Source organism: Carcharodon carcharias, chromosome 15 (assembly GCF_017639515.1).
Source record: "Carcharodon carcharias isolate sCarCar2 chromosome 15, sCarCar2.pri, whole genome shotgun sequence".
Lineage (NCBI taxonomy): Eukaryota > Metazoa > Chordata > Chondrichthyes > Lamniformes > Lamnidae > Carcharodon > Carcharodon carcharias.
The window spans coordinates 34796121-34819162 of NC_054481.1; the positions used below are offsets into that span (position 1 = coordinate 34796121).

At 40.2% G+C, this 23042-nt stretch overlaps 1 protein-coding gene across 3 annotated transcripts in view; it reads right to left on the reverse strand.

Moving 5' to 3' along the window:
- Positions 1-707: 707 nt before the first annotated feature.
- Positions 708-23042, reverse strand: part of mettl22 (methyltransferase like 22) — a 49076-nt gene continuing 26741 nt past the window's right edge. For all 3 annotated transcript variants that reach the window (XM_041205752.1, XM_041205750.1, XM_041205751.1), the window contains exons 8-12: positions 22501-22554; positions 20342-20422; positions 16485-16587; positions 10541-10709; positions 708-2004 (exon numbers count right to left, since the gene is read on the reverse strand). In XM_041205752.1, the coding sequence (XP_041061686.1) occupies positions 1954-2004; positions 10541-10709; positions 16485-16587; positions 20342-20422; positions 22501-22554 (458 nt within the window). In that variant the 3' untranslated portion in view covers positions 708-1953. The remainder of the gene's footprint in view (positions 2005-10540; positions 10710-16484; positions 16588-20341; positions 20423-22500; positions 22555-23042) is intronic.

Sequence of the window (23042 nt, forward strand, 5' to 3'; positions counted from 1 at the left end):
TTCTAAGTCAGGTCTTTGTTTTCCAAAAGGGTATGCATGTCAGGGACTCAGAAGGGTCAGAGTCATAATTGTTAAAGCAATTCTATATTATGCTTGTTTAATCCTAGTATTTTTTCTAGTATAAATGTGTGCTTCCTTAACAAAGGCATGGTTTATGCCTGCGGTTTGTTAGGATAAGCAGCCCACTAGATTAAAAATAAAACTAAGCATGTAGGGATAAAAAATATTTTTTCAAAATTAAAGAATAAAATCGCTTTGCACTATTATCCCTCAAATATACATGAATAAATTTCAATCAATAAAATGTGAACAGAAAAATATAGCAGCTCAAAGGTGTTCTAAGAACTTGAAACAAAATAATTGCCGCTTATGACACTCAGTTAGTGACTAGTTTACATTTTTAAAATGTCAAAGTGGGTGTTTAAGAACATAACTATTCTTAAATACAAGATTAAAGATTAAACTGTGGAAAGTTACCTCAGACAGTGTTAAAAATTTCCATTAAAATGGCAACTAAAAACTGACAAAGATACTGAGCATTTAAAAGTAGAAATTTAGAATTATGTGTTTCAAACAGATGGCAGCAATTCATGGCATGTTAAATTTCCCACTTCATTGAAATAAATGATCTCTGTGCCATGAGCCGAAGAGAGGATATTAAGTGTAGTAGCAGTAAGAAAAAAAATGCAACAGACATATACAAATTGTTGCCTTTTAAAAAAATCCTTTATTACCAAAATAGGACCACACTGCATTCATTAAATATATTTGTAGAGTACATCTCAGTTTAAAGTAGTCTCAATCACAATAAATTATATTTAGCATTCAGTTAATAGTTAAATGTTTAGCTGCAGTTGCATCAGAATGTCAAGGCCTTTGAGGGTTCAAAGGACATTTACTAGATTAGCAGCAGGGGTGAGGGATTTTTTGCAGAGATTAGAGGAAACTGGGATTGTTCTCCTTAGAACACAGAATGTTAAGGGAATATTTAATTAAGGTTTTTCAGAAGTATGAGAGGCTTAGATAGAGAGAAACTGTTTGAAATACAGTTTGACAAGAAGTTTGATAACCAGAGGACACATAATTAAGGTATTTAGCAACAGAACTGGAGGGGCTATATTTATTTTATGCAGTGAGTCATTATGATCTGGAATACACTGCCTGAAAGGGTTTGGAAACAGACTCAATAGTAACTTTCAAAAGTAAATTGGATATATATTGAAAAGGGAAAATTGTAGCACTATGGAGAAAGAGTAGATATGTGGGAATAATTGGATAACTCTATCAAAGACTTGTCACGGCACAATGGGCTAAATGGCCTTCTTTTGTGTTGTTTGATTAAATGCTTAAGTGCTTGGACTCAATACGCTAAAAGTTTACCAGCAACTGCAATCCATTTTGTTTAAAATAATTTCCCCATTTCCTTTTATACAATATTTAGTTGTGTGGTTTTTTTTAGAATGGGAATTGTAAGAATGTGAAAAGGAAAAACATTTTATTTGTAAAGATTTTAGCATGGATATTACTGCGAGAAATGTTTCATAATGATATGCTAATTTCAAATTCTTCTCTGTTATTTTAGAGATGGAAGGCCTCTTACAATAACAGGATAATGTTGATTAAATTAGTGGGAGGTATTTGATACAATGTGTTAAGTATTTTCACAGTATAAAATTCTTCTGTCTCTACTTCATTGGAGACATTGACATATTCATTATGCACGTCAGTACCTGTTAAAACAGCTGAGGAAAGTGATATAAACACATTTTTTCATCCATGAACATTGTATAAAGTAATTTCCATGCTACGGTTATCGATACAGTATTGAACAATGTAAGGCAGTTCCTGCAGCTTAACATATAAACAGTTGGCATGGTTTTTCTGCTAAAGTCTTCAATAAGCTACAGCAATGAGCAACACTCCTCTGCATGCACTTCAATTACAATAACCATTTCATTGCTGTGTATTGCTGCTAAGTGGCTCAGCAATAATTTTCCACAGTTCCTGAAAGGAAAACCACAAAAAAAATCAATATGCTATTGAAAATGAAAATACACGATGCCTTTTAAACAAAAGGCAAGCAAACTGAAGAATTAGTATTGTATAAAATATATCACACTTGACATATGCGAGTTGTGATATCTCCTTGCAAGCATGTATAAATATCATAACCCTTTTGGCTATGTAAAATGTATGTAAGAGTACTGGTAATACACTACCTCAAGATGGCTATTGGAATTCAAGCAATGGCAGCTTTCATAGCTGGGCCTCTTCTGCCTGAATGTGTTTATCATTTCACGTTGCCCCTCTGCAAAAATCATGCCATTTGGTCTTGCATATATTATTGTGTTTTCTAACACAATGTTTCTGAACCGAAAAGCGAATATTAGAAAAATACTCAGATAGGTTTAATCCTAAAAGTACTTAAACCAAAAAGTACTTATTAAGAATGCTTTAATATTCAATTTTTTCCTCAGAACTTATAAAAAACAAAGATGAGATCATTGGAACTCACCCCTCAAGAACCCTAGCATTCACATCTCACATACAACTGCATTTCAAATAGCCTGATGTTTTAGAATTCTATTAATCTAGAAGCAATCATGGAAATTGACAACTATTTTATGCTAAATTAACAAAATCCCTAGAATTGAGTAAATTATTCTCTTTGTAACCTCTGTCAGATTTTATCATTGCTTATTGTAAGTTGAGACAAAGTAGTAATTGTAAGATAGAATGGGGAAGTTCAATATCAAATGTATATTTAAAAAATGAATAGTTACACAAGAACAATAAAGAAGCAAAGAAATTGACTGAAAGAAAAAGAAAAACAATTTTCTTAAATTTTACTTTTAAAAAAAATCTCCAACAATCAATACCTGAAGGAATGATACTCCACATTGTAATATATTATTTTCAGTGCTGGAGAGGCAGTAATTAAAAGGGTATTTAGACTTGAAATTACAACTTTCTGTGGTTAATTTACTTTATATCTGTCAGACAACTACTGGAACTTTACACCACTCAATGCATTTGAATGGGAAGCTGGACACTGAGGCAATGCTTTTGTGAAGCTAGTGATCTAGCAGTGCATCTGCAACAGGAACTTTCAATTTGCGAGTTTAAACACGCATCTGCCCTTGCCTAAAGTTATTGTTTAATTTCAACATAAATAATACCCACTACTATTAGCCTCATTAATTTTGACAGCAATATTTGTACCATGATATTTATATCCTAGGCCCAACCAGCTGCTTCATCAATGACTTTCCTTCCATCATAAGGTCAGAAGTGATGTTCACTGATGATTGCACAATGTTCAGCACCATTCATGACTCTCAGGATACTGAGGCAGTCCATGTCCAAATGCAGCAAGACCTGGACAATATCCAGGCTTGGATAACAAGTGGCAAGCAACATTCATGCCATGTAAGTGCCAGGCAATGACAATCACCAATAAGAGAGAATCTAACTATCGTCCCTTGACATTCAATGGCATTACCATTGCTGAATCCCCCACTATCAACAAGCTGGGGGTTACCATTAACCAGAAACTGAACCGGACTAACCATATAAACACTGTGACTACAAGAGCAGGTCAGGGGCTAAGGATCCTGCAGCAAGCAACTCACCTCCTGACTCCCCAAAGCCTGTCCACTATCTACAAGGCACAAGTCAGGAGTGTGATGGAATACTCTCTTGGATGGGTGCAGTTCAAGAAGCTGGACACCATTCCGGACAATGCAGCCCACTGGAATGGCACCCCTTTCACAAACATTCAATCCCTCAACCACCGATGCAGAGTGGCAGCAGTGTGTATCATCTACAATATACACTGCAAGAACTCACCAAGGCTCCTTAGACAGCACTTTTGAAACCCACAGCCACTACCATCTAGAAGGACAAGGGCAGCAGGCACATGGGAACATGGCCACCTGGAAGTTCCCCTTCAAGCCACTCGCCATTCTGACCAGAAAATATATTGCCGTTCCTTCACTGTCACTGGGTTAAAATCCTGGAGCTCCCTCTCTAATAGCACTGTGGGTGTACCTACACCACATAGACCGCAGCGATTCAAGAAGGCAGCTCACCATCACCTTCTCAAGGGCAATTAGGGATGGACAATAAATGCTGGCCTAGCTAGTGATGCCCACATCACATGAATAAGAAAACAATTACAAGGATAAGAATATTAAACCATGTGTACAATATGGTATACTCTACTGATAAGGTTTTAATGTTCCGCTGAGGCCACAAGACTAGTTGCTATAATTAGAACAATTCTGAGAAGCAATGGAGGACATCTGTTTCTGTAGATTAATGAAGGAGGGGGGCATTTTGTACCTACGTGTGGCACTTGCGCAATACAAGCACAAGCATGCACACACTAATTACTCCCCAATAATAATTTGCCTTTTGTTTTCAAAAGTCATTCATTCCAAACACTTAAAAACAAAGAATTCAAAATATGATGAGGAAAGACACTAAGAATCACAGAAACTGCTGAGGTCACTATTCCACTCTTCACACCTGTGTCAACTCTCTAAAAGGAGCCATGCGCTTAATTCCTTTTCCCATATCATTTAATGTTTTTCTTCTGTTCAGTTTTTCAACTATTTATACATTTTTCTTTCTAAAATCTATTATTGATTCTGCTCCTGATACGGTTTTTGCTGGGGCATTTCATATCCAAACAGTAGTTATTGTTTTGTGATGATAATCTTAAATTTTTACTTTACTTTAGTTACTGACTTGTTTATTTCATTGCTGTTTGTGGAACTTTGCTTTGTGCAAATTGCCTGCCACATTTCCCTCCAAAACAATAGTTACAAAGAACTGGACTGGGCTGTGAGCACTTTGAGGCCCCCTGAGGCCATGGAAGGCAATATATAAATGTAAGTTCTTTCATTTCCTGCCAGGTAGAATTGTTGCTCTTGATTCACTTAATCAAAGACCCTCATAATTTTGACCATCAGATCTCCATTTAATCTTCATTTTAATGAAAAGTGCCCTACTTTTTTTCTTCATTCATTTGAAGGGCTCCAAGCTAGCATGCTTTCTACATGGCCTTTATATTTTTCTCAAATAGGACATACAAAGCTAGACAGAATATTCTAACTGCAGCATAACCAACGACTTATGTATGGTCAGCATTATCTGTGTTTTAGTACGCAATGCCTCCCTTCTCAGTACACAAACTCGAAGGGGAGAATTAATCCCACGTTGGGTAGGCAGTGCAGGAGCAGGCATGGATCCAATCGCTGCCCACGACTGGGTCCGTGCTGCCATTTTACCCATCCGAGGATAGCGGGAGTGGGCAGGCGGTGGTGGGCATGCACAGACCGCCGGGTCTAATAGCGACCCGGTGGCCTATTTGAATGAAGGCCTGACAGCCTTTGCAAGGCTGCTCGCAATGGCCAGGAGAAGAGCACAGCAGAGGGCTACTGTGCATCACGCAAGTCTGGAGGGTAGGCCAATGGGGCAGTGTGCCTCTCGTTTCTCTGACAAGTGCCTAGCTGCCCTCCTGGAGGAGGTGGCAGTGCAGCTGGAATGCCTGATTCTGAGGGATGGGAGGCAGAAGCCTCCCCACCTGACCAAACGTGCATGGGAGGAGGTGACCAAGAGTGAGAGCTCCCATGATGTGGTGTGGCGCACATGGCTCCAGTGCTGCAAAAGATTCAACAACCTCCTGTGCTCGGGAAGTATGAGTACCAATGTTGGCTGAGGTCACTTAATACAGCCATCACCCTTCTCCCCGCACCCCTCCAAAACTCTGAATACAGTAAAGGCATTGAATCCTTCATGGCATGTAACCCTCCCTGATTGTGCCAGCAGATATTGCCTAGGCCTAGTTCGTCCTGAGAGGGCTGAGCTAGGATTTGTTCTGCACCCGCAGCATGTGTGATAGTGACACCCAGAGTATAGAATGGGGGTGAAAGTCAAGGGTCTGCACCTAGGCAGAGTGCTGGAACTGGGAAGCATGTCGAAGTCAGGGTGTTAACATGCTGGGAGGGGAGCTTCCAGGTGGCAGGGCACCAATCCATCTGCTGACGTTTGTGCTCCACATGCTTGTGCCTCCTTGCTTTGCAAAGTAACACCTTGTGGTGCCACATGTGAAGGAGGCAGCATTTGGGCAAAGGGAGGGGGGTCAGCCCTGATTTCTTTGGGTGCATGTGCAGCATTTGCGGGGTAAAGGAAAACTGGAGTCCTGCAGTGTCCTACTATGGCTGGAGTGGCAAGGATGTGATGATAATTCAGATGCAGGCTGGACTAATCAATGCTCTTCTCTTTTCAGGAGAAGGCTGCGCACAATTCCACAGAGCGGATGCGGACTGGCGGAGGCCAGGCCCAGTTGGCAATCCTGAGACCTTTTGCGCAGCAGGCCATGGATCTGGAAAGATGCCATGCCCCCAGGTCCACCGGAGGCAGTGAGGCTGGGGTGCCACAGGGAGGTATGTTTGGCAAGCACTCAGGTCACCATGTGTGTCCCAAAAGCCATGGTACTGCTGAATGCTCAGTGACTGAAGTTAGCAACATGGGTTGACCATTGATTATGGAAGGATGAGCGCATAATGAACCAGGGGAGCGGCATGCAACTTGACACTGTTTGCACTGTAACTAATCAAATGTCCTTGTTCTTACTTTCAGCATCACCAGAGCAGGGTGGGAAGGAGGAGGCAGAGGGGCCACCTCTCACCCCTGAGGGCTCATAGGAAATCCACTCACCAGCCTCACACCATTTCTGCCAGGCAGGTACTAGCGCAGATACTGGCACCTCGGTGGGAATTAGATCTTTGGCTAGTGTCTCGGGGCATGGTGGTGATGACACTTCACACTTGCTTGAGGAGCGGACAGAGAGTGCCCAGGATGCTGGCAGTCGGAGGACTGCTGGGGACCAGGCACATGCTCGGTGGAGGTGATGATGTGCCTTTGGAGTCATCCGTGAGGCAGCAAACGCTGGAAGTGCAGCGGGGTACGTGGGAAGATCTGGCAGAGATACATGAGGTTGTGTGTGGCATAGTGCCTGTGTTTGAGGAGTCCCCGCGGAGCATCAATGATGCAGTGAGCTTATGGCTGAGTGTCATGCTTCCTCCATGGAGAGAGTGGTGACTCTCGTGGAGACGCTCCTCTAGGAGAACAATCGGGGCCTCCTGGGGTTGTGCTCCAACCTGCAAGCCCTCACAGCTGAATTGACCTCAGCTGGTCATTGCCATGTGGGAGATGGTTTGGGCACCAAGTATCTCAGCTCAGTATCCATCCACCTATGGCGAGCAAGGTGATCCGAAGCGACCTCACATCGGCGCACCAGCTGCCTGTCGTCTCTGCTCCTCTCAGGGCACTCAGGATGAGGGCAGCAGCTCCTCCGCCCCTCTGCCAGTGACCATGGCATCCGATGAGGCTGCGGCGACTGGGGAGATGCCAGCTGTGGGACTGGCCACTCCCTCCCAGGCAGGGCCATCAAAGACTCCACAGGCCAGAGGACATCCGTCAAGGTCATCAAGACCAACAGGACAGCACAGTGAGCAGGCTGTCTCAGATGCCAATGCCAGCGAAAGGACAGTACCTAGACGTAGCACCTGTAAGCATAAATGTAAGGCATCTTAGGCACACCACGGGTTTCTCACTGGTGTTTTTATGTCGGCCCATAGTAGTTTATTGAAGGCTTTGTGTGATGTCCAACATATTTTTTATGGTTTATGAAGTTACATTTGTCCTCTCAATAAATTTTGATATGTTGCCATGCCTCAGGGTGATTCCTTATTTCTGCAAGTGGACGGGAACCCATGATATTATGAGTGAGTTGTTTGACATTGAACTTTATTGACAAGGGCCTTAGTTAATGTTACCATCCAGCCAGATTTAGTACTCAGGTATCAAGTAAGGAGCCTGCAGTCCTGGCGTGTGTTGGTCCATCTGTGATGGGCTAGCTGAAGGTTCTTTGGATTAAAGCCTCCTGGGTGTCCCTGCCTCCATGGAGTTTGCCCAGGTCAGTGTCTAACCCCTCAGTGTTCTCCTGTACATGCTCATCCTTGGACTCACTGCTGGACTCATCGTGTGCATCTGGAGCAACGGTGTCTACATTTTCCTCATCCACTGTGTCCCCCCTTTCCAGCGCCAGATTGTGGAGAGTGTAGCATGCAACCACTATCAGCGACACATGATCTGGGGGGTATTGGAGTGCACCCCGACTGGTCCAGGCATTGGAAATGCATCTTGAGAAGACCGATGGCTCTCTCCACCACAGCCCTTGTGGAGGCATAGCTCCTATTGTACTGCTGCTTAGCTTCTGTTCTTGGGTGGCAGAGAAGCGTCATAAGCCATCTTTTGAGGGGATAGCCCTTGTCACCCAGCAGCCATCCATCTAAAACAAAAACAGAATTACCTGGAAAAACTCAGCAGGTCTGGCAGCATCGGCGGAGAAGAAAAGGGTTAGCCTTGCTGGAGCACTGAAGAGCCTCAGCACTTGTGTCTGAGTATGTAAGTATTGTGGGAGCTGCCTGGGTACCTTGCACAGACTTGCAGAATCTGCAGCTTGTGGTCACACACTATCTGCACGTTCATGGAGTGGGAGCCCTTCCTGTTGACGATGGCATCAGGCTCACCTGCTGGTGCCTTGATGGCCGCATGTGTACAGTCTATTGCACCCTGGACACGGGGGAATCCAGCAATCGCTGCGAAGCCTCTGGCTCACTCAGCCTGGCTGGCCTCGTCCCAGCAGTAGTGGACGAAAGTCAATGCACACCTGAACAAAGCGTCTGTCACCTGCTTGACACAAGTGTGGATTGCTGATTGGGACACACTGCAGAGATCACCCACTGACCCCTGAAAAGAGCCGGAGGCATAGAAATTTAGGGCAGCTGTAACCTTTAGCACCATTGGCATAGGGTGCCCACCCATACAGTTGGCACAGATATCAGGGCCTATCATCTGACAGATGGAGGTGACTGTCTCCCGTGAGGGGCAACGCCTCCTTTGGCACTGCACCTCAGACATATTGAGGTAGCTGCTTCGCCGCCAGTATACCCTGGCAGCAGGATAGTGGTGTTTTCTGCGGCCCCTTCTGCCTTGGATTTCCTGTTGGCTCTGTGCCCCTTGTGCCTGCGTCTGTCCTCTCAAAGGTGGCTCCCCTCGAGGCTGAATGTGGACTCCTGGCCTCCTCCCCCTTCTGGCTCTCCCTTCCTCCTCAGAGGAGGTGCCTCCAGTGGAGAGCCCAACTCCCATTCCCAGGCTAACGGAAGGCTTCCTGAAAGCTGCAGGTCCCAAAAGTGATCTTTTCTGTCCTGATCTGAAGGCTTTTACTCCTGTCCAATCAGCTGTGAAGAGTTTTGAAGTATTCCTGCTCACACAGGCAAGTATCAGTAACTTTCACACTTAAACACCTGAAAGATAACATTCGTGTCCCCACTCATTCCCCTTATCCCGCCTGTGAATGAGGTTTATATAAATGTCTCTCACCCACCTGTCTGTTCTGCCCGTGTGATATCCTGAAGATCACACGGGTCCCGAAAAATTGCAGACAATTGCTGCCTCAAGGGCCTTAACTAATTAATTAATGGCGGGTGTGCATTGGAGAACATCACGCGCCCGCCTAAACATCGCGATGGTGCGCGGTGACGTCGGGACACTCGCCCGATGTCACTATGCGTCATTTTTTGCGGTGTGTGGGGTCCGCCCCCACACGCCAATGGGAAAATTCTGGCCTAAGGTTGTATTCCTACTGCACTGCAATCTCCAATTAATTTCTCCCTTTTAAAAAATTCGTTCATGGGGGTGTGGGCAATACTGGCTAGACCAGCATTTATTACTCATCTCTAATTGCCCTTGAGAAGATGGTGATGAGCTGCTTTCTTGAACCGCTGTATGGTTCATGTGGTATGGGTAAACCCAGTGTTGTTAGGAAGGAGCTTCCATCCTACAACTTGGTGATTTAGTACCAAGTCCCTCCTTATCATTTACTTCTGCTAATTTCCTCTCCTACATCCTTTTAGCCTTCCTAATCTCTTTTATGATTTTTCTTTTTTTAATAATAGTGCCAGCTTTCTTTATTATTCGTCCTGTAAGTGCTAAAAGATTCTATTTTGTTGCAAATTTGATTTTATCCCCCTACTTTGCCATTGACTGTCAGTCTTCAATTCAAATTTTTTCCACCTTGATGAAATATACTTGATCTGTTCCCTTTTCAGCTCCAGTTAAATATTTCCTGTTGTTACTCTATGACTCTATTTGCCAGTTGTTTGTTCCATTTTATTGGAAGGTTCCTCTTTTTCTCAATATTTTGTTTTCTCCTCCTTCACACTTCATTCAATTCTCTAACCTAAACTGATAGCCTGAAAAATTGATAAATCATAAGCTTAAGCTTGTAACAGCAATATAAATTGTCACACTTGTGCAGTGTCCTGTTGCTCTCCCAATTTGAAATCTAAAAAGCTTGTACAAAGTTGCCACAGATAATCAGAATGCCAATAATCAAAACATCAATAATTTAAGTTCCACAGAACTGAATTATTCCATTCCCCCCTCAAAGTTTAATAGTACTTACCAATTGTTCCACTCGCTCATAAAAAAGGAACTGTGGAAAAGTAAGCTTGATGGGTTCCACAATAAAGTTAGTTTTCCCATCGTTGATGTTTTTCAAGTCAGCCAAACACAGTCGAAAATGATCATATGCATCACACGTAACGTCCATTTTTCTCAAAGTAAAATTTAGCCTGAAAAGAAAGTTACAATTAAGCTTTATCAAATTTTCTTGCTATAAACTCACTGCTAGAGAAATTTCTAAAGATTTATAATAGTTAAAATAGATCAGACATCCATAGAATTTATGGTGAGAATACTTGGCTAGTTCCACTCCTTAATAACAAGATGCACAAATGTCCATATATGATGCATCTGGCTACTGAGATTTCTTTATATGATGCCACCTTTGGGAAAAAAAATCTTTTAAGGTCTTGGGATTGCACACTGGGAAAATTGTTTTTCCAATATATGATGTCAATAGGCCAGGTTCCCTATTGTTAGTAAATGCATTGAAATTATACCTAAATGTGATTGTTCTTCCACTCCATTTTTGTGGAAAAGTTATTTATTGCTTATGTCAAAATAGCATTGACTTGTCCTAATTTTACAAAAATGGTGGGTTTGGACAGACATTCAGGCCCCACAAAATCCAAGTTTTAAACTAACAAATAGCCGGTACAGAATCATTTCTATGAGAAAATAGATTAGTGAAATGAGGCCATCATTGCATTCCTTCCTCGAATATGGTTAATTGATGGCAAAATAAGTTTTAAGGATATTTCAGTTTGATTTGCCCAAGTTTTGACCTTTCCAATGTTTGATGGAAAGGGCTAACATTGGGTTCCTTTTCATAATTAACAGACTTATGAAAAAACAGAACTTTTATTGAATATTACTCATCAGCAAGGTATCAATGAATCACTGGTATTGTATCTTGCATGGCCAAAATGAAACTGGATAGATTTTTTGGAATGGGTCCTGTTATGGCTTATTCATGAGGCTCTTACTACTAAAAAAACTGCCCAAAAAATCTGGCTTGCTGAGTTTTGCAGGAAGAAGTGATATCCCAAAACCATATTTATCACTGCTCACATTTCACACTAGGCTACATTGTGTCAAAGTGTCAATCCAGAAAACTAGCAAATTAGGAAGCAGCTTCAAGAAACAGTTGACAACTCAAGAACAGTCCTATGATACATGGTTTTCTGATGATGCAATGGATCACAGGCTTGTCATAACTTAAGATGTAAACATATTCAATATTGCATCACTTATTTGGCAGGTGATTGTGGGAAATCAGGCATTTTTTCCTCATTCCTGGTTGCATGTACTATGGATCTGTATTGGTACTATGGCCTTTTTGTAAATTACAGTTTGATGTGGCAGTAAAGCTTGCAGGTGGAAGTCTCTAACCAGGGGAAAGGAAAGTTCTGTTTCAGCAACTTGGGAATCCTTAACCACTGAAATGATTTGGATACATTGGTGCAACAGCTTTCTTGCTAAATTCTATAAGCTATTTGTTCTGTCCAGGAGACAGGGAGGAAAATATATGTCTATATCATCCTGGCTACTTTATAAAGTTATTCTTTTTTTTAATGGACAAATGGCTGGAATGATAAAATGGCCATCACTGTCCACATAATGGTAATTCTGGAAGTTTCTGAGCAGTTTAAACATGGAAAAAGGCTAACACATCAAACCCCTGGAATGTAACATTCCATGCATTATAAAACATTCCAGTCAAGCCAGCAGAGAAGATAGATGAGATGTCTGCAGCCAGCTATGGCCAAAGGCAGAGCTATTTGTGACTCATCTCCAACATTATGTTATTGGTTCCACAGTTACCTGCCCAAAACACAATGGGTTTTAACAAGAGGCCTCGTTAGCTGAATAGCTCAATCCAAAACCACCCTGTCACAGGACCGAGACTTTAGCTGTTTGAATTGTTTTCCTTATACAGCTTTCGGATTCCATCTTCAGTCTGCTGTTTAACATCTGACGGGCAGGCCGCACAGGAGCAAACTCTGGCCTGGACGGATGACTGGTCCCCATCTAACCTGACTCTACTGGGAAGATTTTGTACTAGCGCTGACAGAACTGATTCAATCTCCGTGTGCCTACTTCACCTTAGGACATCAATATCACTGGAAAAGTGAATCTTACACCAACAGTCTTCTGCCAGCCAAACTCAGCGAAATAATTCTTCATTGGAGTCTGATTCTGGACTCATGTGAAACCACAATTGATATTTTTATTGTGGTCTCTGCCCTGAGCCCCTTTCTTTCCCTAATCTCTATTTTATTGTAAAATGGAGCGGGCCTTGCGAAACCCCTTTCCAGGGTTTTGTGTGCATGTGTAAAATAAACCAACCCTCTTATTTTACCTTATCTCGAGCATGCTGTGGGGTTATTAATAGAGGATTGGATCACTCCTAATTGAAGGGTTGGGGAACATAAGCCACCACTCATAAAAGGGGGAAATCAAAAATCAAACACACCTTTGTTTATGGATGGGTAATGAGTGGAGAAATCAGGCTATTTTAAAAGAAAACCCCCTCATGTCCATGACATATTACATCAGTTATAATATTCTGAACAGCTTATTGTGCCAATCCATTTTGATTCCTTTTTTAAGACAAGGGGTCCACAAGCTCCACCTGGAGAGATGGGTGCAATCGTGACAGGTAGAATGTGAGGGTACCTCAAAGTGAAGACATTCTCTGAAGATGTAAGGAAATTTTAAAATTATTTGTGGCCATAGCCGTCAGGCTTTCATTGTGGAGGGGGGGACTGCATTACCTGCCACCATAGCTGCCTCCGCACACTATGTAAGATTCCATCCACTCTTGCCTTAGAGAATCACTCTGCTATACTTTTTCATAAACATTCTAAGCAATCAATCACAGAATATGAAAAGCTTCAGTCTGGTCAAGGTGGTCCATTTTGGCAACACAGGTACAACAGGAAAAATACCAATAGATGCATTTAAAACAATTTGCAATTAGCAATTCAACTACTTATCTTAGTATTGCGTTGATGCTGCCTTTATATTTAGACTTGTTCAAGTAATTCTTCTACTGCTGTGTAAACTGGTTCATTTGCATTGCAGGACAGATTCCACAACAGCACAAAATTGTTGTTCACGTGGACCTTGTGCAATCACAACTTTCGTTTCAGAATTTAAAGGCTTGTGAAGCTCCTACTGAGCTTTACTACTAAAAATACAACACTACTCTCAAAAAGAAAACCTCAAATAACAGAAGTAAAATTAAGAATTGTGCTGCAACCTAGAGCTGACAGCACTTAACTTAGAGTTTCTTCTGCCTCATTTATTTTACAGTGCAGCTGCTGTATGTTTCATGTAGAGATCAAATGCAATGGCCCAAAAGTCACTTCCACTCTAGGGCAGAGGAGCATGATTAGAAAAAAGACCAAAAGATCATTTTGGATATCTAACTCATTATAATCAGATATAAGAAAGGATCTCCAGGAACCTGGAGAAGAAAATCCACTAGAGCCATTGTGCCATATTGCTGTCGTGATACCTGCTGAAAAATTCCGATGTAGACTTATGGAAAAGATAGTGTCAAGTTTTGCTTTGATGCTCCCAATGGTCATACAGCTAGCCAGTGTTCAGTGTCTAGGTTCCTACATGGAGAGTGGCCATTTGGGCAAAATATAGAATGATGATTAGCATCAAATAAAATAAATACCCAGTTGGAATGATCACCTACAAGACAGGAACACTGGAGGAAAGGGAAGAAAACTGAAGAGGGATGTCAATCAAGGACACTGTTCAGGCTGAATCTGCAACAAGATGCTGTCTATTTATGATAAGGAAGTTTTTCCTTAAATAAATGAAGTAATCATGAATTAGGTGCCGACTGTACTCATAAGATTAATTACATAAAATTCAACAAAATATATTAATGGTAGACTGGACTGTCCATAAATTCCCTGCCTTTTACCTTATGGTGCACTGAATTGCTTTATTGTTAATTTAGAATAAAACCCAATTAATATTGTGACAAATATATTGGTTTCCATTTTGTGGATTAGATTACTGAATTAAAACAATGTCCTTTTACCTCTGGCACACAAGTTTAAATACAGTTCAAACTGAAAGATTCAAAGTTCCTTTTTGACATGTGTAGGAGGCTCAAGTGAGAGAGAGTGGGGGCTTCAAATTAGCTCCTACTGAGTACAAATTCATACGCAAAAAACTTCCCATGACATTAATTAATTATATCCATAATGTTGTAATATGATGATTCTAGAACTATGTATGGTTTTTGTGCCACACTTCCATTGATGATAAACACCGACACTGCTTAGCGATCTCTTATTTTATATTTTTACCTTGTGTGGCTAGGTTATACTTGCTGCATAAAAGGCTTGTTCTTGTTTGAATTTAAAATCTGAAGCACCATTTTGCAAACGATTGCATTGCAATCTATACACTCTTGTAAGTTCATCTGGCTGAAGAGGCATCACTTCAATACATTTTACTCATGTCAGCCAAGTAAATAAAACAGCAGCCTTAGAAAAGGTGAAATTGGAGCTAAAGCACATTATTGGACGGAATAATAGTTTCAATTTGGGTTTGGTCTTTACTACACCTAAACTGGAAGTGCCTGACACTGACATCCAATGCCATAAACTGAAAAATATTCCTTTCCGAAGCACCAACATTACTGATTTTATAACTCCAAAAAAATAGATTAATCTTAGTCCAGCAATGTCCAAGCCACACCCCACAAGCCAAATCTGGCTTGCAACCTGACCTTAACTAGTCTGTGGAGCTTCATGTTTTTCTTCTTGCATAATAGAAACATAATAGAAATCTGATCTGCAGATAGGTTCGTGCAGTGTTATAGATTTTTTTCAGCTGGAATGCATCAGATTGACATGGTACCCCTGATCCCAGCAGTGCTGCACTCCTCCTTTGGTTGGACCTGCCTTAGAGATGTACAGAACTGAAAATCCAGTACTAAGGTGGAAAACTGGCCAACAATCCAATGTGCTCCTGGCGAGAAAGCCTGTGGTTATACCTATGCTTGAGATTTCCTTTTAATGTCCACAAGTTCACGGGGCAGAGTTTTTTCAGAGGTCCAAGTTTTTAGCACTAATGCTCACCTCACTAATCTGTCACTCTATAGTGGAGTGGTAGCAAAAGGATAGCCTACTTTAGGGCAACTGACTGATCAAACACTTAAATGTTGAGTGAGATTGCTGGTAATTCTATCCTCTCTATGGTTAACTTACAACTAATATACAGTTCAACCTTAACCCCAGTAACATTACTGATATCCCTTTCCATCATGCTCCAAGAAGTTCCAATGCTGTCGTACACAATATCCATCATTAAGGGAGAAAAGACAAAAATAAAAACAAAAGCACAAGAAAGGGGGGAAGAGTTAAAGAGTGAACAAGAATAGAGACATTGATGAAAGCAGAGAGAGGAAGACGCATAAGAACAAATGAGGAAAGCTCAACAATAGTGCAATGATGCATTGACTCTCAAGGAGGAAGGAAGGAACAGTTAAAGACCCATTTAAAATATAATCTTGATATTGGAACAGTTTGTGTTTCACATACACAGTTAGTGTAAGCTCATCCTTAATCAGAAGCAGCCGACTCACTGGTTGCAATGCAGCAGAAGTCAACTACACGAAAAGGTTGGACACCCTGACTTAACTGATTTGAATAGTATTGATAAATACTTCTATTAAACAGCTTTCCCCTCTGGAGGAAACCAAGTCTACTATTTCATGTAATTACATTTCTCTACTTCATTATTTTCAGCAAGAAGTGAGAATGCTGGCTAATAGTAACTTTTAATGTTCAATAAATAGTCTTATACATTGGTTTGATAGTTTTTTTTGCAAGATTTTTACCTGAACCCTCAAAAGGCAGTTTTTACAACATACGCTCATCATTTCTTGCAAATTTGCTTTTTAGACTTACCGTTTCTCTACGGAGAGATATGTGGTGCTTGGATTTTTCAAATTACTCAAAATTCTGTAGATTGTCTGAAAAAATGCATCTGTCAAATCATCGTCATAGAATACTGTAATAAAAAGTGGAACTTTTTAATACTGTGTACATATAATTAAAAACCAATGGAACTGGGTGCCTCACCTACATATTTGATGCTTAAACTAAAAATCAACACAGTCCAAAATGACTCCACTTCGGGTGTTTAAGGCTACTTGACAACCACTACAGATGCTTCAATCCAATATGTTGACCAGATGAGATACTGATGTACAACAAGTGAACCAATTCAGAATTAAAGGTATAAGAGAAGCTGAAGTCCCTATGCCATGAATATGTGTTGTTTGTTCAGTGCTCTTCCACCAAGATGATAGTTAAAGCATTATGAGAAGATGCTTGAGATTAGATCAGTACATTTGCTTTGAAGGGTATTGAATCAGCACAATACATGCACGAAATTGCAGACAGACTGCCAAGGTTTCCTCGCCATTAAGATATACAGCACAGAGGTTGCTTTAACTGATGCTCATGTCGAGTATTGACCCTTTGAATGACTCAAATGAATTCTGTGTGATATGAATCTTTTTGGGTAGATTCTGAAATGGATGAGTATCTCTTCAGTCTCTATTCTGAAGACTCACTCGAGATACATAAAATGATGCACTCCTTCCCAGCTTAAATTACTCTTTGCATGCCCTTTTGGAGAGGTCAAAATAAGCTTTGTACTTTTAAAAAATAATGATGTGCCTCAACGGAAAGCAACAAAGACAATGCTAATGACTGTTATTTGCTGAAAAAGACTCAAAATTGAATGGGCAAAAATGGAAACCTGTTACAGGCACAGACCATTCTTCCATGTAATCAAAGATATTTATAAAGAAAACAAGAAAAAACTGAATTCAAACTTCTACAACTGACCTGTAAAGACAATGCTGAGACACAAAAACAGCGGTTAAAAATAGAATAGACAACCAACTGACAAACAGAAGAGACCTTATCCTGAGCAACCATTAGACATTAATACAAATAATTGGCAGGAGAAAAAGCACTAAAGACTGGTCTGAAGTTGTGATTTTTATAACGGGACAAGGCAAATGATGCCCTTTTGAACCAAGCCAAAATTGGCAAAAAGCATATTTTCACTATGGGATTAAAGAGGCAGTTGCAGCATGGATACAAAATTGGCTAAGAGACAGAAAGTAGGGAGTAGTGATGAATAGCTGTTAATCAGGAAGGAGGAAAATATTCAGTGGAGCCTCCCAGGGGTCAGTAATGGGACCAATGCTCTTTTTGATATACATTAATGACCTGAACACTGGAACAGGGAGCATAATTTCAAATTTTGCAGGCAACACAAATTAGAATTTTAGTGAACAGGAGATAGTAGGAGACTTCAGGGAGGACAGACTGGTGAAATAAGGACAAAGTGATTAAGACTAAAGTGCAACAATAAAACATATTTCAGCTTAGAAGATTGTGCTGGGCAGAATATGTGTTCAGTATGGATTGTGGGTACTCCTAGAAAGTGACAGAATGACAATTTGGGAGGCCATACCTGAGATGGAGGAGCTAAATGGCAGATTTATGCAATAGTGCCAAAGACAGAGAACTGTGGAACCTGGAAGAAAATTAGATGGGGGGTACTGAATGGAAGACCTAAATGAAGAAGGAGACAGTACAATGATTATATTGTTTGGCTCCTGAGGTGAACTTGGGTTTGAGTAATTGACTTGTTCAGCTATCCTTGGCCAAACTGGATAAGGCAGGAACAGCATAGCAGGGCATATTTCAGTTTGTCCATTTATAGAATTCCAGTGGATCTCCTGCAATAACTCAAAGTTAAATTAGAGGGTATGCTGTTTAGAAGGACAGGAGCATTATACAATCTAATCTACAATGTGTCATTTGCTGCTAAAGCTCAGCTGTGTGTAACAAAAAGTAATTACTGTTGCTTCCTTGATAAATTAGACACTGCTTGCAATATTCAAATAATAAAATAATGGTAAGACTACCAGCGTTCACAGTTATGAAATATTAAATTGGACAGCAACTTCTGCTGACTTCACGAGCAGCTAAATGCGGAAATCAAAAAATTACCATCCAATTGCTCCTCCAGCAGTATTTCACCGAGATACTCGATATTGAAACATATTGAATGGTGTGAAGTTGCTGTACTTAGGCGATACATACCCACAGCAGAAAGAATTGCCCATTCCATTTTTTTCTCTCTCTTTAGTTTGTGTGCAAAATTTGTCATTGATACTTCCTGGTTCAGATTCTACACCGCTCATTAATGATTCTTCAATCTGACTGGTTAATCACACAGTTGCTTGGCCCACTCTCAGAGGTCCCAGGCCCTGTAGAGGAAGCTGTGGCCAAATTGCTTTCTAATCACAAAGTTCCAGTGCAAAAGCCATAAAGAGTTTGTCGGCAAGTATAAGTGTGACTAATGGCTAGTGTCGTTCATTCGCCACTGACTGCAAAATCAGGCCCATTCTGTTCACTGCAGCCATTTGTAGAATGGTACTTTGTCAGGCATTAACTTTTCAGTATAATCATCACAGTTGACTGTTTTCTTGAGATTATCCTCAGGTAACAATCCAGACCACTATGGTTTTGAGTGTCAGGGTAATTATGAACACTCTGGCTCAAGGCTGGATTTTATTGGGCACTGTGGCATTTTTAATCTCTAACAACAACTTAATATATGAAAGAATGAGACTGAACTGTTTAAATTGTTCTCTTTCAGGGCCAGAGATTGTCCTCAAGTAACAATCCAGAATGCACAGTTTTGCGTGTCAGTGTAAATATCAATGCTCTGCCTCCGAATGTCAACACTAAACATCACTTTTTTGACATACATATTTTTAAAAATAATACAGTTCCAATGAGGGCCAGAGGTTGATTGGCATTGCATTAACAATTCTCACATAGTTAAATAGGTACTTACGTTGTAAGTTCCAACCCTGACTTTCTGTGGCAGGTTTAATGGACAATTAATGTATAAGTCCAGTACATTCTTAAAAGTAATGGGGAGGCTAAGGGTGAGGTACTATTTGTGCAAATCAATCACAGAATCAAACAGTAAATTCTGGAGATTTACCACTCACAGTGTGCCTCTTAATCCTTTGAACTTGCTGGGTTGATTTAACCAGCCACTATTATTCCATCAAGATCCAGTCTGTTTGGAAGGTTGACTAAAAGTTTGGTCAAACTAATGAGCTTTAAGGATGGTCTTAAAGGGGGTGATGGAGATGGAGAGATTTAGGGAGGAAATTTCAGATTATTGCATCTAGATAAATTTAAGTTAGTAAATTACACATTAATGGTTAAAATATTGCCTTTAGGTAATAAATAGAATAAAAGTAAAACTAAAAAGTGTTAGAAAAAGAACCCCAGCTGGCGTTTGGCTCAGCTTTCCAGGCAGCGTATAACAGTAATAAAAGAATAAGTTATGGCATCTGGTCCTCCAGCTAACTTAACATGGATGATAAACAGCTACAATGGCCAGAATCTTCTAGCCTCCCACCGCGGCGGGGCCTGCAAGCCACTGAAATCTCCATTCACATTACCAGGACCGGAAGATCCTGCTGACGTGAGGGGCTGGAAAATTTTGACCAATGTGATAGAAACAAAGTCACAAATATCATGTTAGAAAAACTTCACCCTTCTACATATAGAAAGATACTGGTTTATTTCAAGACATTCAAAAAGACATTATAGTACTTAAAAGTTGAAAACAATTCTGCAGTGTTGATGTTTTAATGTAAGAAAGATATGTATAAAGATATATCATATATATATATATATATATAAAAACCTCCTACCATCTGCAGCAAGGAGCACATCGGTATGATCATATAAATTAGCTATTTCTTCTTCTGACCAACAATATAGGTTTTTAGTGTCTGGAACAAAAAAGATAGAATAATGTATCTAGCAATTACTAATTTAAAAAATATTTAAAAAAACAGAAATTGAAAGGAAAATCAAACAGGAATATGGCAATTATTATTGGCAACATTAGTGGGCCAATAAGTAATGCATTAACAATTATGTTATTAATTTAATTAACCAGCAGGCAAAAGAAACTAAAGACAAGGTCAAAGCGATAGTAAGGTTAATGAGCTGGAAAGTTTAAGGAATAGCCCTCCTGTAGCATTCACACAAGAATTAGAGACATAGTCACAGCAGCAATAACTTGCCTTTATATAGTTTTGTTCATGTAGAAAATATCACAACACAGGAAAAAAATGAGCCAGAGGAAAGTTTGGTCAAAAAGTTCGGTTTTAGAGGATGTTCTTAAAAGGGTGAAAGGGTGGTGGAGAAGTCGAGGGTTTAGGGGAGAGAATTCCAGAATGAATAGCTGCCAATCAGAGGGCAGGATTGTGGGATGCACAAAGAGCTGGAGTCAGTAAAAGAGTTTAGTGGGCGCAGGGTTATAGGGTTGCATGTTATTGAGGTAAGGAAGGGCAAGGTCATGTAAGTATTTAAATAGAATTTTAAATTTGAAGCATTAGGGAACTGGGAGGCAATGTAGGTCAGCATGAACTGAATTATTGGGAAAGCAGAATGTGGTGAAAGTGTGGTCGAGGTTCAGATTCGCTGAAATTTGTGGTGAATGTAATAATGTCCAGAACTGACTAAACAATTAAGGTTTAAGGAGCAGGTAAGCTAAACTAGGGGAGGAGGAAGGTGACGTTGCAAAGGTAGAGGTATACAGTTTTTATGAACTGGAAGCAAAAGAAGTTAAAAGAGTATAGGATGTGAGCTGATGCATAGAATTAAAGAAGAATGCAGAATCAAAGTGAAGCAAGATCTAGAAAATGAGATGAGGATCTTGAACTTAAATCGCTCAAGTCAGTGAATCTCAGTGAGGGTCCAAGTGTCTATGGAAAAGCTCAGGGCACCAAGTTTTGGATACATTGAAGCTTGTGGAATGAGGAGTTGGGAAAACCAATGTTTTGGGATGGATTAAGTGTGTGTTCTGATATTAAGTTTGTACCCAACAATGCTGGGGTTTAGTCTAGGCAAACAAGCAGGACAAGGGTCAGAATAAGAGGGACGTTGGGATTGGTGAGAGTTGAACAAAGTGTCTCCAGCAATGTTGAGCAGTTGAAAGTTACAGCTCACCCGTAACTGATCGAGCAGACAGTAGAATAGTTGGCTAATAGTTTTTGAATCATGACAAGGCGTTAAGAGTTAGGTATTGATGATACATATGGAAGTTCATGGCAAGCTTGCAAATAATGCCATCAAGGTGCAGTATGTGGTTGGAGGAAGAGGCAGTGTCCAATGATGGAACTCTGAGGAACACTGAAGTGGCTTCACAAATACTGGATAGAGAAGCTGTTGGAGAGTATGTTGTCACCTATATGTGTCGAATTTTAATAGAGCATTTTGGATCATTCTGGCTGTCGTTGATTAACCCATATATTTTGAAGTGCTGAATAATTTTATCTTGAATTACAGATTCTAAAAGTAAGAAAGACTAATTGATCTATAGTTACCTAGTTTATCCTTATTGGGATACTTGAGTCAATTGTATAACACTACTATTGCTGCTGTGGCTGACATAAGTTAATTCAACATGGAGTTGGAATCAAACAAACTTTCTAGTGTTCTCATTTCTAGTTCTTGGCTCACCAGACATCAAATACTCAATAACTTCTGTATGACATAGAACTAGATCTAGAGAATTACATAAAATAATAAATCGTTCATATTGTCATTTGCAAATAATCGCGATTCCAATCTAGGCTAGAAGCAACGTAAATTCTCCCAAATCCTTGATGTTTGCTAGTTTGTAAAGCAACTTTGTATGGATCCTGGACCAAACTACACCTCACCTCACTGCAGCAAAACATAATACAAATAAGTAGCAAATCCACAGTACTACAACCTGTACTTTTGCTTAACTCCTTGAAGAGATATGTGCGCAATGTATAATTAGATAGATAACACTGCAATTGAGTTAATCTCTTACCTGTGCATAATTCATCCCTCAGCCAGTCCAGTTCCCTCACTTTAATTTCACTTCCTGTTGATCCATGCACAACAAAAAATATTTTGTTTCAATTTAGGAAAAATGAAAAAAAGAAAATATATATATGCAAATCAGAACATATTTCCCTTAAAAATATCTTAACAGGCTCATCAATTCGATTTAGGGTAAATTCCTCAATCACCGGTCCCAGCAGGAAACTGCACTTTGGGCTATAAATGTTGCTCCCTTCAAGCATGAGATTGAGGAGATTATCCTTTAGCTTCATCCCCAAATATCAAATATTGCAAATTTTCTTCTTTTAAATGGCTTGTTTTAATGTTAAAGGGATTTTTGTTGTCAACACACCAATACATTCTATACACCACAGAATTTATGCTAGTTGCTTAGTTCTTCAGATTTTGTAAAGTGAATGGCAAACTTTCCTAACTATATTTTTTTAAATGCCACTTTGCAATTTAATTACAAAATGTATGTGGATTTCAGTCACACTCAAATAATTATAATCACCTACTATATTCTGA